At 41.6% G+C, this 21,134-nt stretch overlaps 1 protein-coding gene across 1 annotated transcript in view; it reads left to right on the forward strand.

Moving 5' to 3' along the window:
- Positions 1 to 21,134, forward strand: part of USP9X (ubiquitin specific peptidase 9 X-linked) — a 377,318-nt gene that overhangs the window by 322,859 nt on the left and 33,325 nt on the right. Inside the window, exons 40-41 of the mRNA XM_030202341.1 lie at positions 7,313 to 7,533; positions 14,369 to 14,457. Coding sequence (XP_030058201.1) covers positions 7,313 to 7,533; positions 14,369 to 14,457 — 310 coding nt within the window. The remainder of the gene's footprint in view (positions 1 to 7,312; positions 7,534 to 14,368; positions 14,458 to 21,134) is intronic.

Below are 21,134 nucleotides of genomic sequence, written 5' to 3' on the forward strand. Positions count from 1 at the left end.
ATGTCCCTTTGAGTTTCAAGACCGTATTGACCCCTGAGGAAGACCGTTGCCGAAACTCACCCGAGTAGGGTCATTCTCGGAGATGTTCTGGCAGCTCCATTGTATGACCTTTTCAATGCTGCTTTAGAGTCTGGAGTAGTCCCAGAGGGAAATGGGACTTGATATACCGCCTTTCTGAGGTTTTTGCAACTACAGTCAAAGCGGTTTACATATATTCAGGTACTTATTTTGTACCAGGAGCAATGGAGGGTTAAGTGACTTGCCCAGAGTCACAAGGAGCTGCAGTGGGAATCGAACTCAGTTCCCCAGGATCAAAGTCCACTGCACTAACCACTAGGCTGCTACTCCACAGAGGACTGAAGAAAGGTAGATGTGTTCCCTCTGCACAAGAGCTGAAGTAAGGAGGAGATTGGGAATTACAGACCTGTTAATCTGACCTCAGTGGTGAGTAATCTAATGGAAACGCCTCTAAAGCAGGGGATTGTGAGGTTTCTCAAATCGAATGGACTGCAGGACCCAAGGCAGCATGGTTTCACTTTCACTTGATGCAGGACTTGTCAGACAAATCTGATTGATTTCTTTCACTGGGGACCAAACAGTTGGACATGGGAGGGGCGTTAGATGTGGTGTACTTGGATTTTAGCAAAGCCTTTGACACAGTTCCAAACAGGCAACTGATAAATAAACTGAGTTCTCTCAGTATAGGCACTAAAGTGACTGGGTTAAAAACTGGTTAAATGGAAGGAGACAGAGGGTAGTGATAAATGGAGTTTGCTTCGAGGAAAAGGATGTCATCAGTAGTGTACATTAGAGATCGGTCCTCGGGGAAGCTCTTTTTAACATCTTTGTGAGTGATATTTTAGAAGGGATCTCTGGTAAGGTTTGTCTCTTTGCGGATGATGCCAGACTCTAATAGGGTGGACAACCCTGGAGGGTGTGGATAGCATGAGGAAGGATTTAGTGAGGAATGGTCCAGTAATTGGCAACTAAGATTTAATGCTAAGAATTACAGGGTCATGCATTGAAGTAGAGCAGGACTTGGGGATGATTGTATCTGAGGATCTTAAGGTGGCCAAACAGGTAAAAAAGGCAGAAGCATAGGTGCCAACTTTCCAGAATCATTGGGGGTTCTAAACCTAATGGAAATGATCCCTTCCTGGACACTGTGAATGGCTGTTATGGCCAGAAGGATGCTCGGGTACATAGGAAGAAGAATGACCAGCAGGAAAAAAGAGGTGATAGGGCCTCACTACAGACATATACAAAGGCATTATTTAGAATACTGTGTGCAATTCTTTAGAGCGCACCTACAGAAAGATATAAACAGGATAGTGTCTGTCCAGAGGGCGACTACAAAAATAGAAAGAGGTGCTTGTTATGATCAGTATCTTTAATCATCTGATTTCTCCACATAATCTCTCTCCAGTGGGGGATTTCTTTATTGCAAATATTGGTTTGTTTTAAGTAAGAACATTAAAAAAAAAAGTTCCCTCTTACTGCCTTGGTCTGTTAATCTTACTGTACATCACTTTTGGTGATCTTTTTTTTTTTTTTTTTTCTTTTTCAAAAAGGCAGTAAATAAATCCTAGTAAATATATATATATATATATATATATATATCAATCGTTTAATAAAAGGTAAATTTGCTAAGTCCCAAAATACAAGATAGAAGATTCAGGCACATAGAAATTGTGATTTTCTCAAGAGAATAGTTGCACATGTGGGTCACAGGATTGTAGTTGATGCCAAATGAATGGGTTACATAGAGGCTTATTTTCAAAGCATTTAGCCTCCCAAAGTTCCACAGAAACATATGGAACTTAGCCTCCCAAAGTGCTTTGAAAATATGCCTCATAGTAACATAGTAGATGACGGCAGAAAAAGACCTGCATGGTCCATCCAGTCTGCCCAACAAGATAAACTCATATGTGCTACTTTTTGTGTATACCTTACCTTGATTTGTACCTGTCCTTTTCAGTGCACAGACCGTGTAAGTCTGTCCAGCACTATCCCCGCCTCCCACCACCGGCTCTGGCACAGACTGTATAAGTCTGCTCAGCACTATCCCCGCCACCAGCTCTGCCACCCAATCTCGGCTAAGCTCCTTAGGATCCATTCCTTCTGAACAGGATTCCTTTATGTTTATCTCACGTGTGCTTGAATTCTGTTACCGTTTTCATTTCCACCACCTCCCGCAGGAGGGCATTCCAAGCATCCACTACTCTCTCCGTGACATTTTTCTTGAGTCTGCCCCCCTTCAATCTCATTTCATGTCCTCTCGTTCTACCTCCTTCGCATCTCCGGAAGAGGTTCGTTTGCGGATTAATGTAAAAGAAATGTGCAAAATCTATGGCATGCATATTTATTGTGGATATCTTGAAAAACTGTTTGGCTAGGTGTGTCCCGAGGACTGGGTTCTTCAAGATCTAATGGTTCCCCTCAGGTTTTTTTGGTTTTTTTTTTTTTTTTTTTTGGGGGGGGGGGGGGGGGGGGGTTGTCTGCTAATGCCATTAGACCATAATCTTTCTTACGTGCTCCCATGGAGCTTCAAGTTCTGTCCTGAGTGCAAACAAATTCTGTCCATTACTGATCGTCATATAGTTTGTTACGGAATGCAGGACTAGCCTAGTGGTTAGAGCACCAGTCGTGACATCCAAAGGTGGCCGGTTGAAATCCCACTGCTGCTCCATGTGATCTTGGGCAAGTCACTTAACCCTCCATTGCCTCAGGTACAAAATTAGATTGTGAGCCCGCCAGGGACTGAACAATACCCATTGTACCTGAATACAACTCACCTTGAGCCACTACTGAAAAAGGTTTTTGCAAAATCCAAATACAGAAGTATCAGAGGCACCATGACTTTGCCCCAGGCTGTGGCATTTATACAGAGATGTAACCCAGAGTTGTTAGGGCCTGGCTGGAGAGATTTCAAGTTTTTCTCACCAGTAAGCTAAAGTTCTACTCTTTGAAACTGGTCTCAGTTTGATCCAAGAACCATAGAATCTCAGTGACCAGTGTTAGGCTGATCATGCTGAAAGAGGCTGTTCAACTCTTTCGTTCAATGACAGGCCCAAGAGATGACATTTATTCCTTCCACTCAAGCCACGACTAGTATTCCAAGCATTCACACATGGAGCCAGTGGGATTCATCACTGAGCTTCAAGTAGAGGCTTCAAAGTAACATATCTCTTTGACACTTTGCTTCAAGTTCCATATAATCCAAGTGGACTCATTTGAAGGTGACCTCTGCCTCTGTTTCAGACAATGCCATACCAGTCTATAAAGCTCAGTTCAAAATGTTTAACTGTTTTCTTCAGAAAACCATAGAGGGTATCTACTCCTTATAAGGATGACCCCATTATTATCATTGGAATTGACTGGGAGAGCCACCAGCATGTTTGCTGTGCACTCCAGACATGATGAGGTTGCAACATCAAGCACATTGGTTCTCAGCCCAGTCCTCGGGACACACCTAGCCAAACAGTTTGTCAAGATATCCACAATAAATATGCATGTGATAGATTTTGCACATTTCTTTTGCATAGTCCTTATGGATATTCTGAAAACCTTACTGGCTAGGTGTGTCTCAAGGTCTGGGATGAGATCCCCAGATGATCCCCTCTTCTTCATCAGTCTATCTTGGAACAATCCATGCCAAATTGATGTCAAATACATTTGGGAAACTTTCCCTGCCTCTTGACTCTGCTTGGTCCCAAAGCCAAGAGTTTTAGGACTTGGATATCTTTAGCCCCAGAGACTGTGCAGTCTGAGACATCCTTTCATCCAGCTTAAATATGATCTGGCCAGTGTCTCTGGTTTTTCTAATCTTAATCTCAAAGTAGTTGTATCAGTCCTCTCAGTTGTGAGCACTAGGGAAACAATTCTATAAAGGTCACCCAAAATTTGGTCTCTAAAATGCAAGACACCGAGCATGTATAATGGCATTTGGGCACCTAGACTCTATTATAGAATAGAGCGTAACTCAGCATTTGCATACCAGCATTTAGGTACTATCATTTAAGCCACGTAAAAGGCAGGCATAAATGTTGCACTTTAACACATAATTTATAATGTTGTATAAGTTGACGTGCCTAAGTGTGGTACCTGCCCATGCTCCACCCTCATGTATGCCCCCTTGCATTTGTGCGCTGTGTGGTTTGCGCACTGAGCTTCTAGAATAGTACTTATCGCCCAAGTGGCACTTTTGTGCCTGAATGTTATATTCACACGTTTAACACAGTAAATGATGGCAGATAAAGACCTGCATGGCCCAGCCAATCTGCCCAGAAAATGGCCAGAGGCGTACCAACCACTGTGCAGGTTATAGACATTCATGTTTAAATACTGGTTGACAATTTGCTATCATACTAACCACATATAGGCAGTTAAATTTAATGGAGTCTTGGAGCAATATATGTTATAACTGAAGTATTGCTAACAGTATTCAGCTTGTTAGTTAAGATGTCTTCCCTCCCCCTTTAGTTGAACAGCACCCTTACTCATATGATGTACAATTCTGGAGTTGGAGGCGCCAATCTTCATCTGTCTTTTGCCATTTTGTGGGTTGCAGACTGTAGAAATCTGTCTGGCATTGGCCTTCATTCCCCAATACTAGAGTTGCTGAATCTAAGTGCTAGTGTTCCATAATCTTAGCGTGCAAATGGCGCTTACATTTAGGCGCTAAGATTATAGAATTAGGTATCATTGGGAAGTAGGATTCTATAATGGAGATGGATAGTTGAGTATCTCTTTCCTATAATATTCTGCTGTCTTTAAGCTCAAAACAATTTACATGTTAAAACAAAATATCAGAATACAATATCTCCAAGTTTCCAAGTTTATTAATATTTACAATCCCACCATATGGACATGCCATCTAGTTGGCTTACAATATTAATTGATAGGAATTAAAAATAAAATAAGGAAAGTTTAAACACAAGACAGAGAGTGAGAGAAGGGGGGTTGAACTCCATTAATAATTCAAAGAATAAAGATGGGGGGAGAAACATTAAGTGAGTTCTCATAGCACTCCAGGGGGTGACCCGGGTGGCTTGCACAAGAATGGAGAGGGATTAGTGGAAAGCATCATTGAACAAAAGTCTTTGTCAGCTTTAAATTGAGATAAAAATGTGTGTGGTTTCAGGTGTAAGGCTAGCAAATTCCAGAGTTGGGGCCCTTGTATGGGGAAAATTGAAGCTCTGGTGTTTTCATGGACTAATTCCTTATAGGTAGGTACTACAAGCTGGTTTTTATTAAGGGATCTAAGAGTATGTTGGGGGTAAGTAATGTATGAGGTGGTGAGAGAGATAAATGGGTTCGCCCGGAGATAATTTTGAAAACCAAAAGGTTTAATTTATGTGGTGAACCTGTGGGTTTTGGAAAGCCAATGATTAAATTTGCCAGCTTTGATAATAAAGAGAACTGTATTCTGTACCAGTTGAAGTCTGTGTAAATCTTTTATCCTAATTCCCTTGTATAGTGAATTACATTAATCTAGTTGGGAGATTACAAGTGCGTGAATAAAGATTTTTAGTGCTGAGTGCTTTAGTAGTGGTTGAATAGATCTGATAAGACGAAGCCTATAGAAAGTACGTTGAAGTGCTCGTCCCATCAGCAGTTGAAATGTACAGTCACTGTCCAGTAGGACACTAGGATGTGAGTAGAAGTCAGCTGTGGGACCAGACAATTATACACATAAATAGGTTGGCTGAAGTGTTTGATTGTGTGATGGTGAAGAGGAGCACTTTAGATTTGTCGGGATTGAGAAAATTGTTAAAAATTGAAGTTTAGCACTGATTGTAGAAAGATCACAGGAATCAAGATGATGTCCAGCACAAAGAAGCTGGATGTCTTCTGCATAGACAAATAAAGTAAAACCAATAGATTGTACTAAGGTGAGTAATAGGGAAAGAAAGATATTACACTGGAAGAATGGAGGCCTGTGGTACTTCTGATTCCGGGGCATAAGAAACGGATACTGTGTTCTTGTAATGTACACTGTACTTTCTGTCAGGATTGTAACCAGTTGTACACTGTGCCAGAAATGCCAATGTCGTGGAGACGCTGGAACAGTAGAGTGTGATCGACAAGATAAGCAGCTGTGAGATCTAAAGAAAGTAGAACACTTAGTGAATGATCAAGATGAGTGTGACTCAAGGTGGTGATACCCAATAGAGTTGTTTCTGTGTTATGACAGTAGTGGAAGCCTGTTTGCTGTGGATGAAGGATATTAGTTTTAGTCTGAAAGCTGTGTATGAACAGTAGCCTCAACTGTTTTGGCTAGGGAAGGTAGGTTGGCTATAGGGCTAAAATTACTGGGGTTGGATATGTAATTGGATATGACGTTGGGTTTAGGGTAAACTGCTTCTGATTTCCAGGAGCAAGGAACCTTCCCAGTCTGAAGGCTTAGCTGGGTCAACTTCTTAATGAATAGCGTAGGAAGGGGTCAGATGGGGCTGTGGTTGTATTCATGGATTTAATGGTCTGTCCTAGTTCCTTCTGGGTAAGGATATTAAAGGTTGTCATGGCACTATGAAGAGAAGAAATTGCTGTGAAAGTTAATGTAGTAGAAAGTGTAGGACTGGTAGTACTTTTTTGAGTGAGCCCCATAGTGAAGCATCTCTGTGTTCTCAATCTGTAATTAATATACACAAATGGAAAGGTGGTATACCAGATTTGTTGAACTAAAGGAAGAAGTTAAATTACTATAAGTAATTTTACTGCTCACAAGTTTCCATCGTCAGGGTTTAAACCATAGCAGCAGTTCAAGCCTGGATGATTGGTGCTACTGCTCGTAAGTTTGAAACTTGTGCTAATTCAATCCTTTTGTGCATCTATTGTATGTGCGTGTGTGCATTTCTGTGCAGTTTTACTTTGTGAACATTTTGGGTTCCATGTACAGGACAAATCCCCAGAGAACTTCTGTCAATCCATATTTACACACTGGGTATTTGTGGGATTTAGCAAACAATTTTAAGGTAGTACTCATGTTACTAAGGTGTTTTACATATTATTATTTAATTTAAAATTGCTTTTCTGCTCTCCAGATGGAAGTTACAACCTGTTATCAGTAGATAAGAGAAGGTGCAGCTTTTTAAGTTTTGCATTTTATAGTGAGAAGATAGAATCTATAAGCTATTTTGCAAGGTTTACAAAACCCAGATTTTTATACACTGTCCTTTATTAGTATGTAAGTTTGTTCAGGTGGTATACTTACATAATTATTAAGCTATATGCATCTAAATCATTTCACTCTGAAATGCAAAGGTAGAAATGATTGTTCTTTTAAGTAATTTATTATAATTCATTCTAGGTAATCCACCACTTACAAACCCTTATGGAGAGGCTAACTTATCTCAGCCGATAATGGCCCTTCAGCAGAACGTGGCAGATATTTTGTTTGTGCGAACAAGTTATGTGAAGAAAATTATTGAAGACTGCAGTAACTCAGAAGAGACCATCAAACTGCTTCGATTCTGCTGTTGGGAAAATCCACAGTTCTCATCTACTGTCCTGAGTGAACTATTATGGCAGGTACAAGATGATAAAGTAATAGTGTAAAAACAAATTGTCACAGAGACGGACTACTAGTTAATTTTCAATATTGGTGCTTGTTGTGAGGTTCAGTGCTTTTATGAATGTTCCTCTTATGCATACATATTAGGTTTTTTTGTAAGCTACTCATTTTATGCTACTGGTTATAAGAACACTGAATATTATAACAAAAGACTTGTCTAGGAATCTAACACAATACTATATTAGTTTTAATAACAGATCTTCAGAGGTGAACTTCTACTTAAGCCTTTGGCTTTGAACATATGGAAGTAGGTGTTCCACCTTATGTCGTCATCAATCTGTATCAATTTTCTGTTTTTATATAAACTTTCAATGTGTAAATTCTGAATAATCAAAGTCCTTAAAGATGCTTGTAATTACTCATATGTCATGACTTATATAAACTGCTTTCGTTTCTTTAAGAAACAGTATTTATCTTGGATATCTTCCTGGGGGGAAACAAAAGTGCCGACACATGTTTCACCCAAAGCTTTCTCAAGGCATCCCCCTATAAATTAAAAGATGCAATGTCATCACTAGAAAAGAATTGTAATGTCTATTATCTCTTTCTCCCTGAAGTACCTCAACTGTTCTGCTGTGTCTCTCCAACCTGCTGTTCTTTGTGAAAAATGGCCATAGCATCCTGGTGGATCCTCTTCTATCCCTTGAAGATGACACCTCAACAGGCACACGAGAATGCAAAGAATTCCTAAAACTCTGGGATCTACATGCACCCAACACGCAACCAACACACAAAAAAGGACACACACTGGACATTATAACACACAAATTCGATCCGGACTCAGCTATCACACTTACCAACACAAGATGGACACCTACATTATGGTCAGACCACCATAAAGCAAATGTCTCTCTCTACTGGCAAAAAACACACATAAACACAATCAATAAACATGAGCGAACAACATACACCACGAGAGGAAAAATAGACCCCACAGCATTTTGGCAACAGATCTACCAGAACGAATGGTCAACCAATGCTGACACCATCCAATTCCTCCAAGAATGGGACGATTTATGTACAACAACATTAGACAAAATCGCCCCGATCCAAACCAGAAGATCACACAGAAAAAAATCAAACCCATGGTTCACCGAAGAGCTGAAAAAGCTTAAAACACAAGTCAGGAAACTAGAACGTGCATGGAATAAAAAAAGAGATGAACAAACACTAAATGCCTGGAAACTACTTCGGAGGAAATACAAATATACCATAAAACAGACTAAAAGACTACACTTCAAGACAATAATAGGACCAAGCTACAAAGACACACACAAACACTTCTACCTTGTGAACAAACTATTAGACACCACACCAGTTACAAACAACAGCAAAGATATACCAGACGTAGACAGCCTTGCGAAATACTTCAAGGAGAAAATTATACAATTACGACTTAAAATACCTTCCAGCCAAATCGAATACGCCTCACTCCTAGATTGTCTAGACCCAGAAGACGGCATATAACCAGCAGACAGAACCTGGACCAAATTCGAAGTACTATCAGAAGACCTCATCTCTGATACACTTAAAAGATGTGGTTCGTTAGGTCTGTTATGAATTGTTGAGGAGCTGATTTCATGAGGTTATTTGGGACACACACTGGACATTATAACACACAAATTCGATCCGGACTCAGCTATCACACTTACCAACACAAGATGGACACCTACATTATGGTCAGACCACCATAAAGCAAATGTCTCTCTCTACTGGCAAAAAACACACATAAACACAATCAATAAACATGAGCGAACAACATACACCACGAGAGGAAAAATAGACCCCACAGCATTTTGGCAACAGATCTACCAGAACGAATGGTCAACCAATGCTGACACCATCCAATTCCTCCAAGAATGGGACGATTTATGTACAACAACATTAGACAAAATCGCCCCGATCCAAACCAGAAGATCACACAGAAAAAAATCAAACCCATGGTTCACCGAAGAGCTGAAAAAGCTTAAAACACAAGTCAGGAAACTAGAACGTGCATGGAATAAAAAAAGAGATGAACAAACACTAAATGCCTGGAAACTACTTCGGAGGAAATACAAATATACCATAAAACAGACTAAAAGACTACACTTCAAGACAATAATAGGACCAAGCTACAAAGACACACACAAACACTTCTACCTTGTGAACAAACTATTAGACACCACACCAGTTACAAACAACAGCAAAGATATACCAGACGTAGACAGCCTTGCGAAATACTTCAAGGAGAAAATTATACAATTACGACTTAAAATACCTTCCAGCCAAATCGAATACGCCTCACTCCTAGATTGTCTAGACCCAGAAGACGGCATATAACCAGCAGACAGAACCTGGACCAAATTCGAAGTACTATCAGAAGACCTCATCTCTGATACACTTAAAAGATGTGGTTCGTTAGGTCTGTTATGAATTGTTGAGGAGCTGATTTCATGAGGTTATTTGGGACACACACTGGACATTATAACACACAAATTCGATCCGGACTCAGCTATCACACTTACCAACACAAGATGGACACCTACATTATGGTCAGACCACCATAAAGCAAATGTCTCTCTCTACTGGCAAAAAACACACATAAACACAATCAATAAACATGAGCGAACAACATACACCACGAGAGGAAAAATAGACCCCACAGCATTTTGGCAACAGATCTACCAGAACGAATGGTCAACCAATGCTGACACCATCCAATTCCTCCAAGAATGGGACGATTTATGTACAACAACATTAGACAAAATCGCCCCGATCCAAACCAGAAGATCACACAGAAAAAAATCAAACCCATGGTTCACCGAAGAGCTGAAAAAGCTTAAAACACAAGTCAGGAAACTAGAACGTGCATGGAATAAAAAAAGAGATGAACAAACACTAAATGCCTGGAAACTACTTCGGAGGAAATACAAATATACCATAAAACAGACTAAAAGACTACACTTCAAGACAATAATAGGACCAAGCTACAAAGACACACACAAACACTTCTACCTTGTGAACAAACTATTAGACACCACACCAGTTACAAACAACAGCAAAGATATACCAGACGTAGACAGCCTTGCGAAATACTTCAAGGAGAAAATTATACAATTACGACTTAAAATACCTTCCAGCCAAATCGAATACGCCTCACTCCTAGATTGTCTAGACCCAGAAGACAGCATATAACCAGCAGACAGAACCTGGACCAAATTCGAAGTACTATCAGAAGACCTCATCTCTGATACACTTAAAAGATGTGGTTCGTTAGGTCTGTTATGAATTGTTGAGGAGCTGATTTCATGAGGTTATTTGGGCATATGTCTAGTTTGCAGTAGGATTTGGCATATCCAGTCTAGTATATCTACTGAGTTGCTTACTGCTGATCTTGCATTGATGTATCCTAGTTGGATTGAGCGATGTGGGTCTGTGGGAGGGTTCGATGTGTTTATTTTTATTAGTTGTCTGTTTCTTCGGTGGTTGAATTTGTTGTTGTTTCTGTTTTCCTCTTTTTGTTGGTGGTGTTCATGTTCGGAGATTTTTCCTTTTGGTTCTTCCCTTGGTTCATTAATCTCATCCCATGGCTTTTCCTACCATCTCTATGCTGATGACTCCCAAATCTCTACCCCTGATATCTCACCTTGCATCCAAACCAAAGTTTTAGCGTGCTTGTCTGACATTGCTGTCTGGATGTCTCAACGCCACCTGAAATTAAACATGACCAAAACCGAGCTTCTCATTTTTCCCCCCAAACCCACCTCCCCACTCCCCCCGTTTTCTATTTCTGTTGATGTCTGTCTCATTCTCCCTGTCTCCTCAGCTCGAAACCTTGGGGTCATCTTTGACTCTTCTCTCTCCTTCTCTGCTCATATCCAGCAGATCGCCAAGACCTGTCATTTCTTTCTTTACAACATCCGTAAAATCTGCCCCTTTCTTTCCGAGCACTCTACCAAAACCCTCATCCACACCCTTGTCACCTCTCATTTAATCTACTGCAATCTGCTTCTTGCTGGCCTCCCACTTAGTCACCTCTCCCCTCTCCAATTGGTTCAAAACTCTGCTGCCCGTCTTGTCTTCCGCCAGGGTCGCTTTACTCATACTACCCCTCTCCTCAAGTCGCTTCACTAGCTCCCTATCCGTTTTCGCATCCTGTTCAAACTTCTTCTACTAACCTATAAATGTACTCACTCTGCTGCTCCCCAGTATCTCTCCACACTCGTCCTTCCCTACACCCCTTCCCGTGCACTCCGCTTCATGGATAAATCCTTCTTATCTGTTCCCTTCTCCACTACTGCCAACTCCAGACTTCGCGCCTTCTGTCTCGCTGCACCCTACGCCTGGAATAAACTTCCTGAGCCCTTACGTCTTGCCCCATCCTTGGCCACCTTTAAATCTAGACTGAAAGCCCACCTCTTTAACATTGCTTTTGACTTGTAACCACTCGCCTCCTCCTCTCCTCCTTCCTGTACACAATAATTGATTTGATTTGCTTACTTTATTTTTTGTCTATTAGATTGTAAGCTCTTTGAGCAGGGACTGTCTTTCTTCTATGTTTGTGCAGCGCTGCGTACGCCTTGTAGCGCTATAGAAATGCTAAATAGTAGTAGTAGGAGACTAGCCCAGAGTCAAGCGGGACCCAGTTGGTGGTGGAGGGTGCTATTATAGAGCATGAGCCCAAGTGCAGGCAAGGCTGGGTAGTGCTGGGCAGACCCGTCAGATGGCCACAAGGTTACCCTAAGCGGGTGCTAGGCATTTTGTGACACTATTGTAGGATGTTCCTGAAAGCAATCGTGCAATTGTAAAATATGCCAGTGTTTATGAATTGATTGAATCATTAATGATGATATTTCGGAATATAGTAATACACATACCAATTTGTCTTTCTCTGTATGACATTTATATTGTAATAATAATTACCCCTTGAGGATATCCTCGCTGTTGAAAATATTGAACAATAGGGCTTGTGTCTTAAATTCTTTTTCATCATGACAAATTCATCTCAATCTTAAAAATTGACTAATTGGTAAACTTGCTTAGATGGTACAGATGAAAACTGTGAGATCTCAAATAGTTATTACAATCCACTTTCTTACTATGCAGGGTAGTAATTAACTTGCCTTGTTTTTTATCATCTTAACATCAAGATAATAAATCTATTATCATGATGTTCCTCAAACTTAAAGTTAGGATGCATTTGGTTAGTCCTTATTAAAAAAAATCTTTTAACGCTTCTTCTGTATCATTCCATAGAAAAAATATATCATTCAAGAATCTTTTCCACATCAGGATCTTCTCAAACTGTGGAGCACCATATAATTTATCTTCAAACTGGGCCTTGTTTTAATTTGCCACAGATAGTGCTAATATGGCTCCTATAGCCACTCCATGAGTCTATATATAGTATTGACCCTCAAACCAAAAATAATTATGACAACCAATTCAGCCATGTCTGTCAATATTTTTGTAGAGATTCAGGGTGGTGGATCCTTTTGATCTAACGTGACTTGTATCAAATTCAGTGCTACTTGTTGTGGTAGATTAGTGTAAAGAATCATAACATCTATGGTGACCATCAAACATTTTTCAGGCACTTGTTGAATATCCATCAACATCTGTAAAATTTGGGTAGTATCCAATAATTTTGATAGGGGTTCCATCACAGAATTTCTGGTAGACACTAATGGACGTCCTGGGGGCTGTTGTATATTTTTATGTACTGTGGGATCAAAATATATGGAGTTTCCAGATGTGACTGCATAAAAAACATTGCTTCTTTCTGTATAAATGTTCCCCTTTCCAAGGTTGAACAATCTTTTTTATATATCTTCTCCTTTAGTTGTAAAGTCTGATCCCCTTTCAATTTTTCGTAATACTTCTGCATAAGATGGCTTTCTGTCTTTTGCAAATATTGAATCTTAGTTTGTATAACTATAGCGCCTTCCTTATCAGCTCTCGAAATAATATCAGATTGAGAATTTACACGTTGAAAGTTTATATAAAAACAGAAAATTGATATGGATAGATGATATAAGGTGGAACACCTACTTTCATACGTTCAAAGCCAAAGGCTTAAGTGGAAGATCACCTCTAAAGATCTGTTATTAAAATATAGTATTATATTGCTAGACAACAGTCTTTTGTAATAATATTGAGTGATCTTATTTTAGTTGCTGTCATATTATTACATATTAGTCAGCTTGTGGTGTTACTGGTTATAAGAATACATCAGTTATAGGCCAAGATAGACTTAATTCAAAAATTCCTTGAAGGGCATGTTCAATGAAATATCAGTAACTCAAAATACATAAGAAAGAACTTCCTATATATATATATATATATATATATATATATATATATATATATATATATATATGGAGCTCAAAAATAAAACCTAGAGGGTGGATAAGTTTCTCAATCATTTAATTTCTCCTTGGTTCCCCAATTTTCATTCTGCTCCAAGTATATCACAATGAAACGCATATGTGTTATTTCTTTTCTCAATTTCAAATACTATAGGAAATAGAAAAGTGACATTTAATCTCAAGGCTGTCAAGTGAGCTTACTCCACCCGGCAGCCAATGTAGTTTTAACGCTTCATAAGTCCACCAGAGTTGCGTCAGGAGGGATACTGCCAGTGAAAGTCTTCAGTGTTTAGTGCATCTCCAGTTTAGTGCATCTCCATTGGGATTCATATATTTAAATAACTGGTTATAAGAAAACATTAAGTTTTAATGTTCAAGCACAGCAATCTGATTTTAAATAACTTAAAACAGTTCATTAGCTTTTAAAATTTTGTTTTTCAAGGTTGCGTATTCTTACACATATGAGCTCCGACCATACCTGGATCTCCTATTACAAATTTTGCTGATTGAGGATTCTTGGCAAACCCACAGGTCAGTACTCTGTTGTGTTCTAGGTCCAAGACCAAGTTGTTCACACTTGCAGCTGTATGGAGTAAATTCTTTGCTGTTGGAATAATGGGGAAATGTTAGAAAAATTCCTCATTTGTGCTAATGTATGACTCCAGAGGTGATGCCTTTCCCTATTCACTGATTTCCCTCCTTCCCCCTCATTTCTTATCCTTCCCTAATCCCAATTTTTTTAAGAATTAAGATTTGTAAACCATGGTCTACTGGTGAATTTATAAAGGTACTTCACAGTAAAGTAGAACTTAAAAATAAACGTTATATAAACATAGCTTCATAATTCCTTTTTCCTTATCGTCTGCTTCAGACCATTCCCGATTAGCGAGTATATGCACCTACCAGCAGAGGGAGACTGAGAACTACTGAGTAATAATACAGTATAAGCATCTATGCAACCCTGTCCCCCTCAGTAGTTCTCAGTCTTCTAGCAGAGGTAGGTTCAATGTCTGTGCAGCCCTGATTGTGTGTGTTTTTGAGGGAGTGCTGTTTGGCCCCATTGTGCACATTCTGATTTCCCTCTCTTAAACAGGAACTTCATAACAGAGAGAGAGGATTTCTACAACAACAAAAAAAAAAGAATTAAACAGGAGTGCTCTGTCTGAGTAGAACAGCACTAAGGGGTCTTGAACTGTGCAGTTACTGCACCCCCAGGGATGTAAACTCCCGTCCCTGGGTCCCTCCCCCCCCTGCACTTTGGGAGCATTCTGTGCCTCGACCCCTTCCCCGCATTGCCTGAAAGTGGTACCTTGAGTGCCAGTCCTTAGAAGTTAGGAGCACTGTGATTTTTTTTTTTTCTTTTTGGTAAATTCCCCCCCCCCCCCCCCCCCAAAAAAAAAAAAAAGTACCGCGAAAGTGAAGCAGGCCGACTTCAATCTGAGTGCAGCTCCGGAATTGCTTTTATAAGCAGGGTGAGTGTGAGCTCGGCAGTGAGAGGCAGCTTGCTGGGCACCACTGGAGAGTCCCAATGTTGGCACCGAAGAAAAAGTGTGCCGTTGTGTGGCCTGTGCAGCACTCCACATGGTATCTCAGGTTATTTACCTTTATTGTGCCTGCACAGGTGCTTTGCTGGAGGAGTCAGTGGTTCCTAGGGCCAAGGGTCAAACTGCAGTGGTTGCAGGGAAGAACTCTTAGGCAGGACAGGAAGGCTGTTCTGGGGCCTTGTGCGCCAAATTCGAGGGTTTCAACAGCCGCTGGGTCTCTCTTCCTCAGATGAAATCTCTCATGATGCCTCTGTCAGCTCCTCCCCTTTTTTGGCTGAATTTGTTCTCCTTTACCAGGCCTTCTGTCTGAAGAGGGGCAGGCTTGTAGAGGCTGCCGTGTCTGCTCAGGCATCTTGGTCCATAGAGGGGATTCCGGAGGGCACTGGAGTGGTGCCTGGGCCCTACAGATCCTGGGTGTCCCCTAGGGAATATCTGGATGACCTTCTATTGCTGAGGTCCGAGAATCTGTAGGAGGCTTACAATAAACAGGATCCATCTGTGATGCATATTTATCGCCATGCCAAGTTGCCCTGTCTGCTTTCCATGGTATTAGACTTAAAATTTCAGAAGACTAGGAAGGATGACTTGCTTTTGTAGGGTGTTTGCAGGCCTCCTCAGACCTTTCCTTACCATGAAGATTTGCACATTGGTGGCGTGTCTTTACCAGCTCCCTCTGTCGGATCTTGAGGTCTTAAGCTACCCAAGGTGGATGCGCTGGTGACAGTCATTATGAAGACTGCAATTCCAGTGGAAGGTGGGGCAGCCCTGAAAGAGCTTCAGGATCGTCAGATGGAGACACTGTTGAAGCACTCCTTTGCCTTTGTGTTGCAGGCAGCCATTTGTGTAGGGTACATGGCACATGCCTGTTTCAAATGGGCTGAGTGTTTGCCTGACTCACCCGCTTCTGATTCTTCAGACTTCCTCCAAGGTTATCAACTTGGAAATGGCCACAGCCTTTTTGGTGGATACTTTGTATGATTTCGTCTGAGCTTCAACTAAGAATCTGGTCTTGGTGGTCTCTGAGAGGTGTTTCTTGTGGCTTCAGAATTGGTCTGCGGACATGGCTACTAAGGTCCAGCTGAGTCAGCTTCCATTCAAGGGTAAGTTACTTTTTGGTGAGGATTTGGAGCAATTGGTCAAAAATTTAGAGGCTCCCAGATAGGATGCATGCTTCTGGACACCGGCTTGGTCGGGACTTTTCCACAAGGTTCAGTGGTGTCGACTGGGCAGGAGATCATAAGTACATAAGTAATGCCATACTGGGAAAAGACCAAGGGTCCATCGAGCCCAGCATCTTGTCCACGACAGCAGCCAATCCAGGCCAAGGGCACCTGGCAAGCTTCCCAAACGTACAAACATTCTATACATGTTATTCCTGGAATTTTGGATTTTTCCAAGTCCGTTTAGTAGCGGTTTATGGACTTGTCCTTTAGGAAACCGTCCAACCCCTTTTTAAACTCTGCTAAGCTAACCGCCTTCACCACTTTCTCCGGCAACGAATTCCAGAGTTTAATTACACGTTGGGTGAAGAAAAAGTTTCTCCGATTTGTTTTAAATTTAATACACTGTAGTTTAATCGCATGCCCCCTAGTCCTAGTATTTTTGGAAAGCGTGAACAGACGCTTCACATCCACCTGTTCCACTCCACTCATTATTTTATATACCTCTATCAGGTCTCCCCTCAGCCGTCTCTTCTCCAAGCTGTATAGCCCTAGCCTCCTTAGTCTTTCTTCATAGGGAAGTCGTCCCATCCCCGCTATCATTTTAGTCGCCCTTCGCTGCACCTTTTCCAATTCTATATCTTTCTTGAGATGCGGCGACCAGAATTGAACACAATACTCAAGGTGCGGTCGCACCATGGAGCGATACAACGGCATTATAACATCCTCACACCTGTTTTCCATACCTTTCCTAATAATACCCAACATTCTATTCGCTTTCTTAGCCGCAGCAGCACACTGAGCAGAAGGTTTCAGTGTGTTATCGACGACGACACCCAGATCCCTTTCTTGGTCCGTAACTCCTAACGTGGAACCTTGCATGACGTAGCTATAATTCGGGTTCTTTTTTCCCACATGCATCACCTTGCACTTGCTCACATTAAACATCATCTGCCATTTAGCCGCCCAGTCTCCCAGTCTCGTAAGGTCCTCTTGTAATTTTTCACAATCCTGTCGTGATTTAACGACTTTGAATAACTTTGTGTCATCAGCAAATTTAATTACCTCGCTAGTTACTCCCATCTCTAAATCATTTATAAATATATTAAAAAGCAGCGGTCCTAGCACGGACCCCTGAGGAACCCCACTAACTACCCTTCTCCATTGTGAATACTGCCCATTTAACCCCACTCTCTGTTTCCTATCCTTCAACCAGTTTTTAATCCACAATAGGACATTTCCTCCTATCCCATGACCCTCCAATTTCCTCTGTAGCCTTTCGTGAGGTACCTTGTCAAACGCCTTTTGAAAATCCAGATACACAATATCAACCGACTCCCCTTTGTCCACATGTTTGTTCACTCCTTCAAAGAATTGAAGTAAATTGGTCAGGCAAGATTTCCCCACACAAAAGCCATGCTGACTTGGTCTCAGTAATCCATGTCCTCGGATGTGCTCTGTAATTTTGTTTTTAATAATAGCCTCTACCATTTTCCCAGGCACCGACGTCAGACTCACTGGTCTATAATTTCCCGGATCTCCCCTGGAGCCTTTTTTAAAAATGGGCGTTACATTGGCCACCCTCCAATCTTCCGGTACCACGCTTGATTTTAAGGATAAGTTGCATATCACTAGCAGTAGCTCCGCAAGCTCGTTTTTCAGTTCTATCAGTACTCTAGGATGAATACCATCCGGTCCAGGAGATTTGCTACTCTTCAGTTTGCCGAACTGCCCCATTACGTCCTCCAGGTTTACCGTGAAGTCAGTAAGTTTCTCCGACTCGTCCACTTGAAATACCATTTCCGACACCGGTATCCCACCCAAATCTTCCTCGGTGAAGACCGAAGCAAAGAATTCATTCAGTCTCTCCGCTACGTCTTTGTCTTCCTTGATCGCCCCTTTTACCCCTCGGTCATCCAGCGGCCCAACCGATTCTTTTGCCGGCTTCCTGCTTTTAATATACCGAAAAAAATTTTTACTATGTTTTTTGCCTCTAATGCTATCTTTTTTTCATACTCCCTCTTGGCCTTCTTAATCTGCGCCTTGCATTTGCTTTGACACTCCTTATGCTGTTTCTTGTTATTTTCAGACGGTTCCTTCTTCCATTTTCTGAAGGCGTTTCTTTTAGCCCTAATAGCTTCCTTCACCTCACTTTTCAACCAGGCCGGGTGTCTTTTGGACTTCCGTCTTTCTTTTCTAATTTGCGGAATATGTATGGCCTGGGCCTCCAGGATGGTATTTTTGAACAGCGTCCACGCCTGTTGTACAGTTTTTACTCTCTCAGTTGCCCCCCTAAGTTTTTTTTTTACCGTTCTTCTCATTTTATCATAGTCTCCTTTTTTAAAGTTAAACGCTAACGTATTTGACTTTCTGTGTACAGTTACTTCAAGGTCGATGTCAAAACTGATCATATTATGATCACTGTTATCAAGCGGCCCCAGTACCATAACGTCCCTCACCAGATCATGCGCTCCACTAAGGACCAAGTCTAGAATTTTTCCTTCTTTCGTCGGCTCCTGCACCAGTTGCTCCATAAAGCTGTCCTTGATTTCATCAAGGAATTGTATCTCTGTAGCGTGTCCCGATGTTACATTTACCCAGTCTATATTTGGATAATTGAAGTCACCCATTATTATCACAGTGCCCATTTTGTTCGCGTCTCTGATTTCTTTTATCATTTCTGTGTCTACCTGCTCATCCTGGCGATGCGGACGGTAGTACACTCCTATCACCATTTTTTTCCCTTTTATACATGGAATTTCAACCCACAGTGATTCAAAGGTGTGATTTGTGTCCTGCTGAATTTGTAATCTATCTGAGTCAAGGCTCTCGTTAATATACAATGCTACCCCTCCACCAGTCCGGTCCACCCTATCATTACGATATACTTTGTACCCCGGTATGACAGTGTCCCACTGGTTAGCCTCCTTCCACCAGGTCTCAGTAATGCCTATTATATCCAATTTTTCATTTAGTGCAATATATTCCAACTCTCCCATCTTATTTCTTAGACTCCTAGCATTTGCATATAGACATTTCAGAGTATGTTTGTTGTTCTTATTTGCATGATGCTTAGTACCTGACACTATTGATTTGACATCTTTTGTCTGATCTTTAGTTGTATTTAAGGGCACCTGGCCTACCACGGTCTGTTGTGTAACCTCACTATCCAGAAACCCTATCTTCCCTGTTTGTGAGGTATCTTTGCAAGATACCTTTTCCCGAACCATGCGCTTTTGAGCGACTGTCGGCCTTCCCCCCATTTCTAGTTTAAAAGCTGCTCTATCTCCTTTTTAAATGCCGACGCCAGCAGCCTGGTCCCTCCCTGGTTAAGGTGGAGCCCATCCTTTCGGAATAGGCTCCCCTTTCCCCAGAATGTTGCCCAGTTCCTAACAAATCTAAAACCCTCCTCCCTGCACCATCGTCTCATCCACGCATTGAGACTCTGGAGCTCTGCCTGTCTCTTGGACCCTGCACGTGGAACAGGTAGCATTTCAGAAAATGCTACCCTAGAGAATCTGGATTTGAGCTTTCTACCTAAGAGCCTAAATTTGGCTTCCAGAACCTCTCTCCCACATTTTCCTATGTCATTGGTACCCACATGTCATTGGTACCCACATGTACCAAGACAGCAGACTGCCTCTGTCCTTTCAGTCCTTTCGCAGCGGTTACCAGGGTGGACGTGATGGCTCTCGAGTCAGCAGGCGCCTATGCTTTGCAATGAGGTTTTGCAGATTCATCTTCCGATTGTTTCCCTTAGTGGCAAATTGCAGCTGTTTCTCCAGGAGTGGGTCCTTGACATCATCAAAGAGGGATATTCTCTGGAATTTCGTTATTCTCTTCCTGATACCTTTCTCATTTCTTTTTGCAAGTCTCCCAAGTGAAGGCAGTTGGTCAGACCCTCGACCTGTTGTTGGTCTTGCATGCTGTGATTCCCATGCCTCCTCCAGAGCTTGGTTTTGGCAAGTATTCCATTTACTTTGTGGTGCCCAAGAAGGAGGAGACCTGTCCTATTTCATATCTAAAACATGTCAACCGGGTGTTGTGGGTTTCATCCTTCCGTATGGAGACCCTTCAGTCAGTCATTGTGGCAATGCAGAGTGTATCTCCACATTCCGATTCTGCCAGCCATCAACTGTTTCTTCACTTTGCGGTCCTCAGTGGGCATTACCAGTTCCAGGCCCTTCCTTTCGACTTGGCTGTGGCACCGAGAGCCTTTTCTAAGGTTATGATTGTGATGGCAGTGTATCTCCAGAAGGAGGGTGTTTTGGACACCTGGTTAATTCTAGTGAAGTCTGCTGAGGGTGATGAACATAAGCAAAAGTTCTTTGCTACCGACACAGTCTTTGTAGTACCTGGGAGTGTGATTTGACACTTGCCTTAGGAATATTTTCCTTCTGGAGGAGGCAGATTCAGAAGCACCAGGATCAAATTTGACACCTATCCCTCTGCTGTCCATCGGCTTGGTCAATTCTGTAGGTGCTGGAGTTCATGGCAGCGTCCA

Source organism: Microcaecilia unicolor, chromosome 4 (genome assembly GCF_901765095.1).
Source record: "Microcaecilia unicolor chromosome 4, aMicUni1.1, whole genome shotgun sequence".
Taxonomy (NCBI): domain Eukaryota; kingdom Metazoa; phylum Chordata; class Amphibia; order Gymnophiona; family Siphonopidae; genus Microcaecilia; species Microcaecilia unicolor.